A 14,331-nucleotide genomic window follows, 5' to 3' on the forward strand; every position below is an offset into this window, starting at 1 on the left:
TCCCATCCAAATTGGCCACAGGGGCTCTTCCTTTTCCCATATACTATTTAAGGATGACTTAACTCTTATGGGAAAAGCTAATAAAAAATCTAGCATATGCATAAAAGGATGCATGGATTTTTTCTCCTTGGAATCTGGACTAACCATAAACAAAACTAAGTCCAGAATTGTTATCCCTCCTAATTTCTCAAAAGATCAATTAATCTTCCTAACCTCTATTTTTGGTATAAAATCCACCACTGAGCTTGGCAAATACTTTGGATTCCCAATCCTTAGTAAATATCCTAAAACGAAGGACTTCCAATTCATCCCGGATAAGTTACATACTAGACTCTCTCACTGGAAATGTTCTTTTCTTAATATGGCTGGGCGTATCACCCTAGCAACAAGTACTCTAGGAGCAATCCCCTCACACATAATGCAATACACTTTCCTTCCTCCCAAAACACTAAAATCCATTGATAGAATTCAAAAGGGATTTTATTTGGGGCTCTACAAGTACTACTAAAAAGCTTCATCTAATCAACTGGGATACTGTCACCAAGGATCTAAAGGAAGGTGGTTTGGGTATTCACAAGGCAAAAAATAAGAACTTGGTTACCCTATCAAGCCTTGTATGGAGACTCTTAAAAAATCCATCAGCTCCTTGGTGTCACCTCTTCATGTCCAAGTATGCTCACTCAAAATCTATCACAAACTCTTCCTTCATCTGGAAATCCATTCTCCAAAGATGGAAATTATGCAATAAAGAAATTCTTTGGCACCTCTCAAAAAATTCCTGTTTAAACATTTGGTATAATTATTGGATTTATAATTCCTCCTACCTTAGAAGCTCCATTGAGGGCCCCCTTAACAAATCTGAGTGTGATCTTTCTCTAGAAAATTTAACTAGGGATAATAATTGGGACTTAAACAAAATTGGCTTTGAATTACCCCCAGAAGTGCTCCACAATATTAGTATTACTCCAACTCCATCCAATAATTCCAAAGTTGATGAATTTAGTTAGAAGCTAAGCTCTAATGACATTTTCTCCTCAAAGTCTTGTTATAATCTCCTCAGTAATCCCTATCCACCTTCAAATTTCCATAAATGGATATGGGATCTCCGTTGTCCTAACAAAATAAAAAAATTTCTCCGAAAATGCTCCCACAATCGTGTTCCGTGTAGATCCTACCTTCACAAAATTGGTATGAATATTGATGCCAGATGCACTACATGCAGAATTGGCATTGAGAGCATCCAACACATCTTCTTAAACTGTGTTTCTACCCAATAATTCTGGAAATCTATGGGCATCAGCTACCATAACACTACGGGCGAAATTAATTGGCTCAGGGACCTTCGTGATGCCTTCATCAATCACAATTCTCATAAGATTAGTTGGGAAACTCTCTTCCCATTTTGCATTTGGGAATTTTGGAAAAACAGAAATAACAATAATTTAAATAATCTTAGCTGCCATCTGGACGTAAAAAAAAACCCATGCATTTTGCATGGGAATATATTTTCTTCACGGAAAAAAAGCCTTTTACCACCATGAAAATCCCCATTGAGATTAGGTGGTATAGACCACCTAAAAATGCTATTAAACTAAATTGTGATGGCGCTTTCTCTTCTACTAATAATGTAGCAGGAATTGGTGGATTATTCCGCAACAGCAATGATGATTGGATTATGGGATATCATAAAGCAATACGCGCTTCCTCCCCAATTCATGCAGAATCGTTGGCCCTTCTGGAAGGATTAAGAATTGCAGTGGACTTTAAACATACAAATATGGAAATTAAAACTGATAGCACGGATGTTATTAAACTAATGCATGAGGATTGCACTAATTTTCACAATATTATTTTTGAATGCAGATGGTTAATGCACCAATTGAAGCTCCCAATACCGAGGCACAATTTTAGGGAAGGAAATGAAGTGGCTCATCGACCGGCTAAAGAAGCTATGAAGCATGCCCCCAGTAACAAATGTGTTTACCATACTTGTCCGCCTTTTTTTGCTAAAGAAGAAGTTCAAAAAAACAAGCATGAATCTTGTAATAGTATAAGAACTATTTCTACTGATGTTTGTAATTTCCTAGCAAATATGGGCAATAGTAATGCCCTTAAGACTATGTCTTACTCCTGTAATTTGTCTTTTAAGTAATATAAATATCGTGCTCTTATGTTAAAAAAAGAAGAAGATAGTCCATCAATATATTATTGGTCCTAGTTATTTGCTTGTAAGTTTTTCCTTAAGTGACGGCCCAGAATATGTTCATTTATTTATGGGCAAAAATTACTTTTAGCCTATATTCGGTAGCTACAAAAGGGCATAAAATTTATATTATATATATATATATATATATATATATATATTCGACTATTATTTTAAGAGCGACTATACATTATCATTTTTTCGTTGTTTATATAGTATTTTGTATTCGGGCCTTGGCCCGTTTTCTGTTATTTTCATCAACCGAATCCAATGGAACAAAGTAGTAGGGATTAAGTATTAATGTTTAGGGATTTTGGCATAGTGCGACAATGTATCCACATAATAAGCAGAAAAAGTCCTACATATAGATATTAGCATCAGGTAGCCAATAAATGTATATCACAACAATAATATGTATATCAAAACTTTATTTTCTTTCGTGGTGTATATCTAAATGTTTATCATAATTTTATTTTCCTTCTTTGTATATCTAAAATATGAAATTATAAATATACTTATTTGTAATTTATTGTTGTCTCTATATCCAAGTGTATAACACCAAAATAATTATATTTATAGTATATTACAGTGTATAACACATCAAATAACATGTATACCGAAATGTATATCACAATTTTAGTACAAATTCAAGTGTTCCATTGCTGGTCTATCGCCGAAGTCCTTCGGGCGTGGGGAGGGGGCTCTATAAATCTTGAAAAATCTTCGACGAGGCTACTGTTTTTGAGCATGGTACCCCTGGTACATTGGAAATCGAGAAACTGCAAATTTTGAAGTAGTGACTCCAATTCCAGCAATTCCAACAAGTCATGTTCCAAATTTACTTTCCAATTACATGATAAAATCACCATTCTTATTTATCTCTTTTCTTAGTTTTTCACAAATTTTTCCTACTTTTCCCCTTCTTTATTCATTTACCATTCTGATGTTGAAGCCTTTACATAAAGTTTCAGTAAAATTAATTATTCTTTCAGTTACAGTTTTATGCAATCATGGATTTCTCCAAAATAATTCAGTTATACCTTTATACATGCATCACTTAATTACAGAATTTGGATGGAATCTTCACCATTATATTTTTAAATCACTATATAAACAGGCACATCATATCCAAACATCATGCAGTATGGTTTAGCATAAATAGGTTTACTGTTCTGATGAATAAGGTCATGGGACCAAGCCATTAGCAATCCAAGGTTATTTTCTAATTTCACGTATGGCATCAACACCACTACTTTATATTTGGAACTCCAGTTGTAACAGCAGCATATCATACCATATAAATAGTTCTTACTTGATCCAACATCACTCCCATGGATGTGGAAAAAGGAGTTAGACTTCCGCTAGGGGTTTAAAGTTTCATGGATATCATGGGGGTGAAGCTAGCGACGAAGAAAAGGAAGGAGGGGATCAGAAGCATTGTAGAAGTTCTTCACCGAAGCAACAACCATTTTGATATAACTTTTTACATGGACTTGTGTGAATATAGTTTTCTTTCTCTTGAAAGTTTCAATTGTCCCCTCTCCTGTTTTTCCATTGAAGCACTTTGATCATTTATATATTAAAATAAAATACTTCGAATTTATAAGCTAAAATGATAAGAGTATTCCAGAAAAATTCTATTTTTTATGGATTTTGCATAAAATTAGGAAGAATAACTTGCTTTTGACACCGGAAATATTTTGACACTTTTGTTTTGGGCTTTTTGTTGTTACGCCGAATTCTCTTTATTTTCACTAAATATGTAGGTGATACCTGACTTTTAGTTTGGTTTTCGGAAATTTAAGGATCTGTTTGTCCATAAGAATTTTTCCCTTTTCTTAGTCATCTTCAAATATGTCACGACCCAAAATCCATTAAAGGTCGTGATGGTGCCGGACACCACTGTCAGGCAAGCCAACACCAAGAAATTAATCAAATTCTCATTTTAGATCTTTCGAAATCATTTATTTCCTTATGTTAAACAATAAATAATGAACTTTACTGTGTAAATAGTGATGTCTTTAACAGATTTAAATACTGAATGATCTCATAGTCATCCCAGAACCCGGTATCATAAGTGCATGAGCAATTTCTAGGAAAAACAAAATATAGTACAATAACTGTCCGGAATAAAAGTCGGACAGAAAGGAAAATACAATACATATATAGAAAATGTCGAGGCGTACGGCCCGATCTAACATAAAAGTAAAATATGCATTGCCGAGGGTCGAACAGCGTGAACCATAAATGCATCTATTAACCTGCTGAGGCGAACAACCCGCTCCCATGAGAGTTGGTACATAGATCCCGCCGCGGCGAACGACCCGATCCCATAAGAGTAGTAGAAGGAAATACCCCGCTCGCGAATCATACATGCGACACGGTTTAAGGAATCACCTCGCTCGCGGATCATACTTGCGACGCGGTCAAATATAAATTTAACATTAAAATCAGATCTCTTTGTTGATTCTTTTCGAAATAAGGGAAATTCAGCTTGTAGCTTTTTAAGGAAATTACCGCGCTCACGAATCATACATGCGACGCGGTTACTCATAGATTTCTTAAGCTACTATAATATCTCTCAATTCTTTTCGAAAATATGAGGTTTAATGAAGAATATTAAAATCTTAAATTCTTCAATTCAAATTTCTTTCAACACAACTATTACGCAACCTTAATCTTGTTTCTTCTCAAGACAGACAATAAACATAAATTAACAACAATATCAACGAGGCATGATGTGAGCCTAAAACTACTCAGACATAGGCATAGCTAGTAGCTACGTACAGACTCTCGTCACCTCGTGCGTACATAACCCCCACAAATAGGAGCACATAATAATCACCTATGAGATTAATTTCCTCTTATAAGGTTAGAAAGGAGACTTACCTTGCTCCGAAGTTCCATAACTGGCTCCGAAGCTCTTCCGACAACTCAAATCGATGCACGATGCTCCAAAACTAGTCAATAATTATTCAAACCCATAAAGTATACTCAAATACTGATAACAATTCAATTTATAACAATTTCTAACCTCAATCGAAAAGTCGATAAAAATCACCCTCGGACCCATGTGCCCGGATTCCGAATTTTTTTGAAGATAGAGTTTACTCATAACCTTACGAACTCAAATATATAATTTATGTCCAATTCCATGCTCAAATCCGTGGTAAAAATCCAAAAATACCAAGTTCTAGGTTTTTCTTCAAAATCCCAAATTCTTACTAGTTTTCATGCCCAAATGCATGTATAATCCAAGTATTTAACTTGAAATAGGTGGGAATCACTTACCTTAACATAGATGACGCAAATATCCACTTGAAGCTCTCTAAAAATCATCCAACCAAGAGAGAATGGCAGAAAAATGGGCCAAACCCCCTTTTTAAAGAAACCTCACTGCCTCCAGCATTTTCGTACCTGCGGTGCATAGGCCGCTTCCGCGGCCTCGCTTCTACAGCGCTTGTGCCGCTTCTGCAATGGCTTCCTTCGCACCTACGCCTTCGCAGATGCGGTCTTTGGTCCGCTTCTGTGGTCACTGGCCTCCCCTTGCTAGTCCGCTTATGCGATCCCTTTCGCGTGATCGAGTCCAACCCTATACCACTATAGAATGACAAGAGTGGTCGATGCAGCTTTTACCCGAAAGGTCGAGATCGAATCCACAGAGAGCTAATACTAGTTTAGAATTGAGTTTCTATCTAATCTAGCTATGTGCGATGTTTTTAATTGTACTTCCAATCATGCTTTGTTTTGGTTACTATTCTACTTTTAATATTAATGAAGAATGAAAATAAGCTAAGTATGATATTTTTGTAAGGGTTTTCTCAATTGGTAAAAAGGACACTAGGGAAGTGACTTATACCTAGGTGGGTATCTAACGGGGTCTAAAACTTAGGGCAGACTTGTTATAATTGGGATCATGATATAATTATTGCGCATAGTTACTCACTCTATACCTCTCGGTAGTTTGAGTGACTTTGTCCTAATTGGCTTTCTCAAGCCCAATTGGGTGTTTAAATAATGCGAGCAAAATTGGTTCAAGTCGGCTATTACTATCTCTAGGTTTAATCCTTTAATTGGGGCTATCAATCTCTTGAATGCACCCCAATTCCTTATTAGCTTGAATTTCCTAGACTTAGTCTCTTTTTCTCAAGAAGAGCCTAAGTCAAAAAGGCACAAATCAGTGTTTGCAACCACCAATTCAACAATTAAAGCATGAATCAAGCTAAAGATCATTAACCCATAAATATTTAAGCTCTAAAATTGAAGATCCATTAAATACCCACACTAGGGTTGGGCCACAACCCTAGGTAATGAGTTTAACTACTCATAATCAAAAAAGAAATCAAAGATGGAGATGAAATATAAGCCATAAAAAGTAAAATCGAAGATTAATTGCTAAAGATGTTCTAAAATTACTCTAAAAAGCAAAAAGAGGTGGTTCACGTGCTCTACAAATCAACAAATGACCTAAAAATCTGAAAAAGAACTATTTATACACAACTTAATTTTTCGGACAAAATTGCCCCTACGGGAATTCCGTTGACAGTGAAAAATGGGTCGCTTTAGTGCTTGGACTTCCGCGACCACGCAAAAGCAAGCGTGGACCACGGTTCTTCTTGTTTTAGCTGGTTCTGAACTTGAGTCCACTGGGAGTGGAAAAACACTTGCCTTAGTGCTCCTTCAACCGCGGCCGCGAAATATGATCGCGGAGCACGCCATTCAATCTGAGCTCCCAACTAATGTCCTCTGATTCTTCGTTCCGCTAAGGGCAAAAACTTGATCACGGTCGCGTTATGATACTGTTGCCGCGCAATTTCACCGCGGGCAGCGGTGACTGTTAAGCTGAAAGAATCACTCTATGAATCCTCAATCCGCTGAGAGCGGCATCAGGCCCGCTTCAGTGGTAGACCCTCTACGTCTGCTGTTAATTCTCACTGTCAGTGCCCTTTGAGTTCAAAGTGAGTTCAACTTTGAACTTGTGCAGGTTTCACTCCTTTTTGAGCTGATTATGACTTCCTTGTCTCTTTTTGACCATACTGCAAACAAGCACAATAAGTTAGCTTTCGGGAATACTTGTTCATACTTTTAATCCAAAATTTAAGCAAAAAGGAGCATAAAATCGGCTAGAATCCCTAGTTATTAACTCCCCCAAACGCTTTTGCTTGTCCTCAAGCAAACAAAGTAATTCCCACCTCCTCAAGATAAAAGAAAGAAAAATTTCAGCTATCCTAAAGTAACCTCATCAAGCATCAATTGGGACTAACAATTACCCTCAACTCAAATGCATTATTAACAATACACAACCTTTTTAGCACCATGGCTTTAGTGCGACACAAAAGCATCAAGAGTTGACTCAACTCATCAAGAAAACTCTTTCTACTACTTTGGTCATTGTGGAACCCAAACTCATACTCCTCGACTCTCCATATGCAAACCTCGCTTTTAGATTGTAGCACTCAGAACGAGGATTGTGGAAAACATACTCATCTCTCTCAAAGCAAGGTCACAAGTCCAGCTCTAAGTATTATAAGCTTGCCCTCATGTGAGTCACCACTAATGTAAGCTCACTCAACCTAAGATCATATAGGATTTTTGCGGGAATGTAATGAAGACTTTTGGTTCAAGGTAGGATATATTGGTCTATGAAGGTTTCATCTTTCCTTAAGCACTTCAGTTTTTCATTTTGGCTCACATTTTCTTGACTCTTTTAGTCATTTACTTCTTCCTTAGGGGCTAGAGAGACACACTGTCACTCTTTCTTGTTCATTTCAATCCTTTTTTCTCCTTTCTAATCTTTCCAAGCCTTTTATCTTTGCTTTTATTGAATCCCTTCATTTCTTCCATATTGTTCACTTTCTTTTTGACTTTTTGGCTTTTCTTTTTGCCTTTCCTTTTCTTTATTTTGTACCCTTTATCACTTTTGCATTCCTCGTCTCTCCCCCCCAAACTTATGCTTTTGCCTTGTGCTAAGGAAAGATCAGGTGCCAAGAGAGGATCATTTTAGAACGGATAAAGGCTTGTATCATGGTTATTGAAAGAACAAGGGTTATGGCTCAATAGGGTTGACTAGGGATATCATTCTTGGTGGCTTATGGAATTTTTCAAGTCTCAATTTGGATCAAGGAGAGCCTATAATCACTTCTCAAGTCGAGCTACACTTAGGATTTCGCCTAGATAACATTCAGGGCAAGTTCTAGACTTATTGGCACGGGACTTGGACTTGCAAATTAAAACCTCACCACACAAGCTATAGGATTGCTAAAGAGACAGAGTCGAGGGCCCACAACAATCTTAGCTAAGATTTGAGCAACACAAATGGTTCTGAGAAACCACTCGATGATTGTTTAGTCAACACAAGTGTCTCAAGGTCACAACTATCACCATCCTATACACACCAATTTGTTTTTAACCATAAGGTCAAAGGTAAATATGTTAGGTCCAAGTGAAATTTTGCTTGAGGCACTATTTTTCACTAGCTACTATTTACAAAAAAACGAAAAGAAAACAGACTCAAACCCTTAAGAAGTTTGTCATACCATCCATCATCGGGAAGAGCCACCCGGTTCACACAAACTCCACCTTTGGAAAGAACCATGGCATTAAGAAAACCAAAGGCTTATTGATTATGACAACTTGTAAAAATAAGAAGCTACTAAATGAAATAAGAAGCTATGCTATTAAGAAAAATTGCAAAAGAAGTTATGAAGTAAAATACGGAAAGTAAACTGAATATGTACAATAGGGGATTTACACGAATATACATAATGGGGAATGGATATATACATGAGAAAGTAACTTTATATACAAATGAGATTGAAAAATAATGAAAAGTGAACTAAATGTTAAAGTTATATACATACCAAAAGTGAAAAATAACAATAAGAGAAAAATAAGTATCATAAATCAAAGTAGGACCACCTTGCCAAATAAGAACTAGCGTTGTCCTTAATGCTAATACAAAAAAAATAAGATCAAGGAAGGGGTTAGAGAGTAAAGAAAACTCCCTATGGGTCCTCTGTCTGCATGGGGTCCTGTGGCCGGGTCCCTGGATCACCCTCCTTGGGGTCCTGTGGTTGGCCTGAAGCACCTCCCTCGGGGTCCTCCAACTGAATCTCCAAGTCATCAGTCTGAGGAATCAGTCGTTTTCTCCTAGGCTCTCCCCCAGCTTCCTGCTCTGGTACCTGCTCTGTTTGAGCTGTTGGAATCTGGTCCTGTAATAATAGCTCCAATGGTAGGTCGCCAACTGACTTCCTTTTCTCCACCTCTCCTCTCAACAGCTTCACAGACTCCTTTGATGCTCTAGTCTTTTTCAGCTTCTTCGTCTACTTGCTCAGCTCCTTAATTGCTTTACCTTGTTCTGCCAGAGCATCCATGATAAGCTTTTGGTTGTCCAAAAGCTTCTTATGGTTTCCCAGAAGCTCCTTGAGAGAATCCTCCACTGAAGCTGGCACCTGGGGCTGTGCGGGAATTGACTAGGCTACCACTGAACTGGATAGGACATACAGCTTAGAAGTTGTTGCCTGCATCTAGTTGTTGATGCTGGAGAGAGTCTGGTTCAGCCTATGTGCACTTGTGCAGTCAAAGGGTATGCTGATGAGGACGGCACTGAGGAAGGCACAAAAGTAGATGGTCCTGAGGAAAGATCTGGTATGGTAGTGGAAGGCTCAGAAATAGTGACCACCACTGCTGGCTCTTTAGACTGGCCAATAGAAGCAATCGCTTTGCCATTGGATTTGGGGTTGCCTGGACCCTGAAAGCTGTACCATGAGAAGGGCTTCTTGGGTTTCACCTTAATATTGAAATTCCTTTTCTCGACCTCCTGATCCTCCAAGTACATGGTGAGGAAGTTCGAAAAGGGGTAGGATCTATCACCCTCGTTGACCACTCTGGTGATCACCCTAGACATGATATTCCAGACATTGATCGGGAACCCCGCCATGATAGCCGCCACTATAATCACCCGGGAAACCGGCATGTCACTGTCGTGAGTAGTGGGGTCTAATCTGCTACACACAAAAGTCTCCCAACCTTTTACCTCGAAGTTTAGGGTGTTCCTGTAAATAGGGACCCCCGTTGCCAACCAAGATGGAGTAGTATTCAGGAGATCAAGTAGTGATGCCAACCACGTGAGGGCTGCCTCATCCATTGCCACCTCCTCTAAGTACAGTGACTCATCTTCATCATTGAAACCAATATAATCGTTCAGAGTCTTTTCGTCAAACTTGATCTTCAGGTTCCACACCTTAGTCACAAATGTGCCCTTTTTGATGTGGGCGACATTGGCATAAAATTCCTTGACTAGGTGCTCATTAGCATCCAACACTCTGCTTGTGAAGTATTCCCACCCCACTCTTTCATTAAAGTGTTGCTTCATATTAGGGTTGTGGGGCAAAAGATCCTGCTCTATAAACTGCCACTCATGTATGAGTGACCTTGGAGGCCACCACTCCCTCAATTTGTGATCTGCCTGCTCACTAACAAATCTCTGCTGCTACACCTCCAATTTTCTTGTCCTTTCCAAACCTCCAGTCTGGGTATCACCCCCTCTCCTCTCATCCGGTATCTCAGCATCTACATCAATGGGCTTCAGACTGTGTGTGTGTGTGTGGGGGGGGGGAGTAGGAGAGGCTGGTGCTGAAGACTCACTACTCTCCGCTGAGCCATCAGACAACTCAGAAGAAGCAGGAGAAGTAGGAGAAGCTTGGGGTGTATCTCTCAGTCAAAATCTCTCTGGGAAGTCTGGTACATGTGTGGGCAAAGAGTCACTCTCTGAGGCCTCCCGGGAGGGAACATACTCACTCCCCTCGGAGTGGGATGCAGCTCTGTTTACAACTTTGATATCTTTCCACATCTTCCCAATAGATTGCCGCACTGCTAGGGGTAACTTTATTTGTCCTCGTCCCTTATACCCTAGGAGGACTTTACTTTCCCTTTTTATTTGTCATTGCCACCTTTTGTTTTAGCCATTGTCTACATACATAATCAATGGAAGATTGTTAGTGCTGGTGCTAGAAAAATCAGTAAAGAAAAACTAATGAACAATTGACAGTGCTTGAAAAAGTTGCAGACCGCTGACAGCGGATAAAGAAGCGCGGCCGCAGAATGAGCATCGTTGACTGCGGAAAATGCAGTGCAGCCGCGAAGTTATGGGGATCAGACTACCCACCCTCTGATTCTATGGTCCCATTAAGCGCGGAAAATTGGGTGCGGCCGCGGAGATTGCTTCGTTGTCCGCAGAATAATAACCGCTGCCGCGAACCCATATCATTTACTTCTCTGAACATGCGCACCGCTAACCGCAAGAACTTCAGCGCGACCGCAGAGGTTGGGCCGCTGTCAGCGAAATTTGTCACCACTGACTACGGTCATCAAGACTTCCAAACTCAGATTTTATCTCATGAACGCTGACCGCGGAATTCAAAATCGACTGAGCAATCCTAGGGTTTCAATTCTTCATGCATTTAGCAGTTATTATCTATACTATTAACCCCAACTAGCTATTAAGTCACAACCCTAACTATTTAAACCTAATTTAATTAACACTAATGACCCTAGGTCAAAATTAAAAGAAAAGAAGAAGAAGAAGTAAAAACTAACAATTAAAAGAAAAACAAGTACAAAATTAAAGAATAATGAAGGAGTGAAATTACCAGTTGTGTAATGAGTGATGAAAAATAGACTTTAGTTGTGTTTGTGCAGATTAGGGCTCAAATGAACAATGAAATTGTTTGCTTGAGAGTGGAGAGAGCGAAAAGGGTAAAAGGTCTCATGACCTTCTATTTATAGAAGGTACCCTGGGACCCACAACGCTCACCTGGCGCGGCCGCGGAAAATCACCGCGGTCCGCGCTTTTGACGAACAGAAGGGCTGCTTTATTGAGACTGCCGCTGAGAGCGGAAAAAGGCACGCGGTCGCGGCAAGGCACCGCTGACCACAAAAAATATGCCGCGGACGCGGATGAAAACTTCAGAGAAGTCTCATTTTGGACTTTACAATCCCGCGGCCGCCATCAAATTACGCCTCCGCGAACTGCCCACTGTTGACCGCGAAAAATGGAGCGCTGTCAGCGGTCCAACTTCAGACTGTTGCAGAATTTTTCCAGTTTAGTCCTGCACTGCATCAAACATTCCTACACACATCTCACAACCAGTTAGTTCAAACAAATCCTACACTAAGAAGAAAATGAAAAAGAAGAAAAACACATGGGTTGCCTCCCAAGAAGCGCCTGATTTAATATCACGGCACGACGCAGGTTACCATCAATCATTTGAGATGGATCATTGCCACCACGTGGCTGTCATCAAACTTGCCAAGATAGTGCTTCAATATGTGCCCATTAACTCTAAAGATTTCACCATTTTTGTTTTTCAAATCAAGAGCACCAAACGAAGTTACAAGCACCACCTCGAAAGGTCCACTCCATTTTGAGTTGAGATTTCCCGGGAACAGTCTTAACCGGGAGTTAAATAAGAGAACCAAGTAACCTTCCTTGAATTCCTTGCTACGAGCATACTTGTCATGTAAGTAGTTCATCTTGTCCTTATAAAAGGACGAGCTGGACTAGGCATGAAACCAGAACTCATCAAGCTCATTGAGTTGCTCTACCCGGAGATTTGCTGCAACATCCCATTTAAGATTTAACTTCTTCAAAGCCCACATCGCCTTGTGCTCTAACTCAACTGGAAGATGGCACACTTTCCCAAACACCAACCGGTACGGAGACATACCAATTGGAGTTTTGTAAGCAGTCCTATAAGCCCATAAAGCATCATCCAGTTTCTTTGACCAATCAGTCCTATTTGCATTGAGAGTCTTTGACAATATGCTCTTAATCTCCCTGTTAGAGAAATCAACTTGCCCACTAGCCTGAGGATGGTAAGGGGTTGAAACCTTGTGATTGACACCATACCTTGCAAGTAAAGTGTCAAATGCTTTATTGCAGAAATGAGAACCCCCATCACTGATGATTGCTCTAGGAGTGCCAAAATGAGTAAAGATATTCTTCTTGAGAAAAGCCACCACACTCCAGGCCTCGTTGTTGGGTAAAGCCACAGCCTCAACCCACTTGGAAACATAATCAACAGCCACCAGAATGTACAATTTACCACATGAACTCACAAAAGGTCCCATGAAGTCAATGGCCTACGCGTCAAATTTGTCAACCTCAAGAATAGTGGTGAGAGGCATTTCATCCTTCTTTGAAATTCCACCAGCTCTCTGACACACATCACATCTCTTCACAAGCTCACCCTCATCCTTGTACAATGTAGGCCAATAAAATCCACAGCTAAGCATCTTTGAAGCCGTTCTAGCCCCACCATGATGACCACCGTAGGGAGAAGAATGACAAGCATCAAGAATACTCATTTGCTCCTCTTTCGGAACACCTCTCCGGATCACACCATCAGTACAAATTTTGAACAAATAAGGCTCATCCCAGTAGTAGTCCAAGCTATCCCGTTTAAGCTTCTTCCTTTGGTTAGAAGAGAGCTCACACAGAACAATGCCGGTCATAAGAAAGTTGGCAACATCCGCGAACCAAGGTATGCTATTCACAGATACAGAGAGGAGTTGCTCATCAGGGAATGAATCATTAATTTCGAGGTCATCACGGGGCCTACCCTCCTCCTCCAAGTGGGGCAAGTGGTCCGCCACTTGGTTTTCACTTCCTTTTCGATCAACAATCTCAAGGTCAAACTCTTGAAGCAATAGAACCCATCTCATCAACCTAGCCTTGGAATCCTTCTTTGTCATCAAGTAGCGGAGTGCTGCATGGTCAGTATGAACTATCACCTTGGCACCCATGAGATAAGGCCTAAACTTTTCCATTGCAAACACAATTGCTAGCAACTCTTTTTCCGGCACCGTGTAATTAACCTGAGCATTATCCATTGTTTTGCTTGCATAAAACACCGGGTGAAATATCTTGTTTACTCTTTGACCCAAGACCGCTCCTACCGCAATATCACTTGCATCACATATGAGTTCAAAAGGTAAACTCCAATTGGGTGCGGTAATAATAGGAGTGGTTGTCAATTTGTACTTTAGAATTTCAAAAGCCTTCATGCATTCATCATTAAACATGAACTTTGCATCATTTTCCAATAATTTGCACAAAGGATTCACTA

The 14,331-nt window shown here is 39.7% G+C and overlaps 1 protein-coding gene across 1 annotated transcript; it reads right to left on the reverse strand.

Moving 5' to 3' along the window:
• Positions 1 to 12,763: 12,763 nt before the first annotated feature.
• Positions 12,764 to 13,333, reverse strand: LOC138869536 (uncharacterized). Its single transcript, XM_070147161.1, has one exon. It carries the CDS (start codon positions 13,331 to 13,333, stop codon positions 12,764 to 12,766), a length of 570 nt encoding a protein of 189 aa, XP_070003262.1.
• Between the last annotated feature and the right edge of the window lie 998 nt (positions 13,334 to 14,331).

Source organism: Nicotiana sylvestris, chromosome 5 (assembly GCF_000393655.2).
Source record: "Nicotiana sylvestris chromosome 5, ASM39365v2, whole genome shotgun sequence".
NCBI lineage: Eukaryota > Viridiplantae > Streptophyta > Magnoliopsida > Solanales > Solanaceae > Nicotiana > Nicotiana sylvestris.

Coding starts and splice junctions, on each gene's coding strand:
- LOC138869536 (XM_070147161.1), bottom strand. CDS start 13,333: ATGGGACCTTTTGTGAGTTCATGTGGTAAATTGTACATTCTGGTGGCT.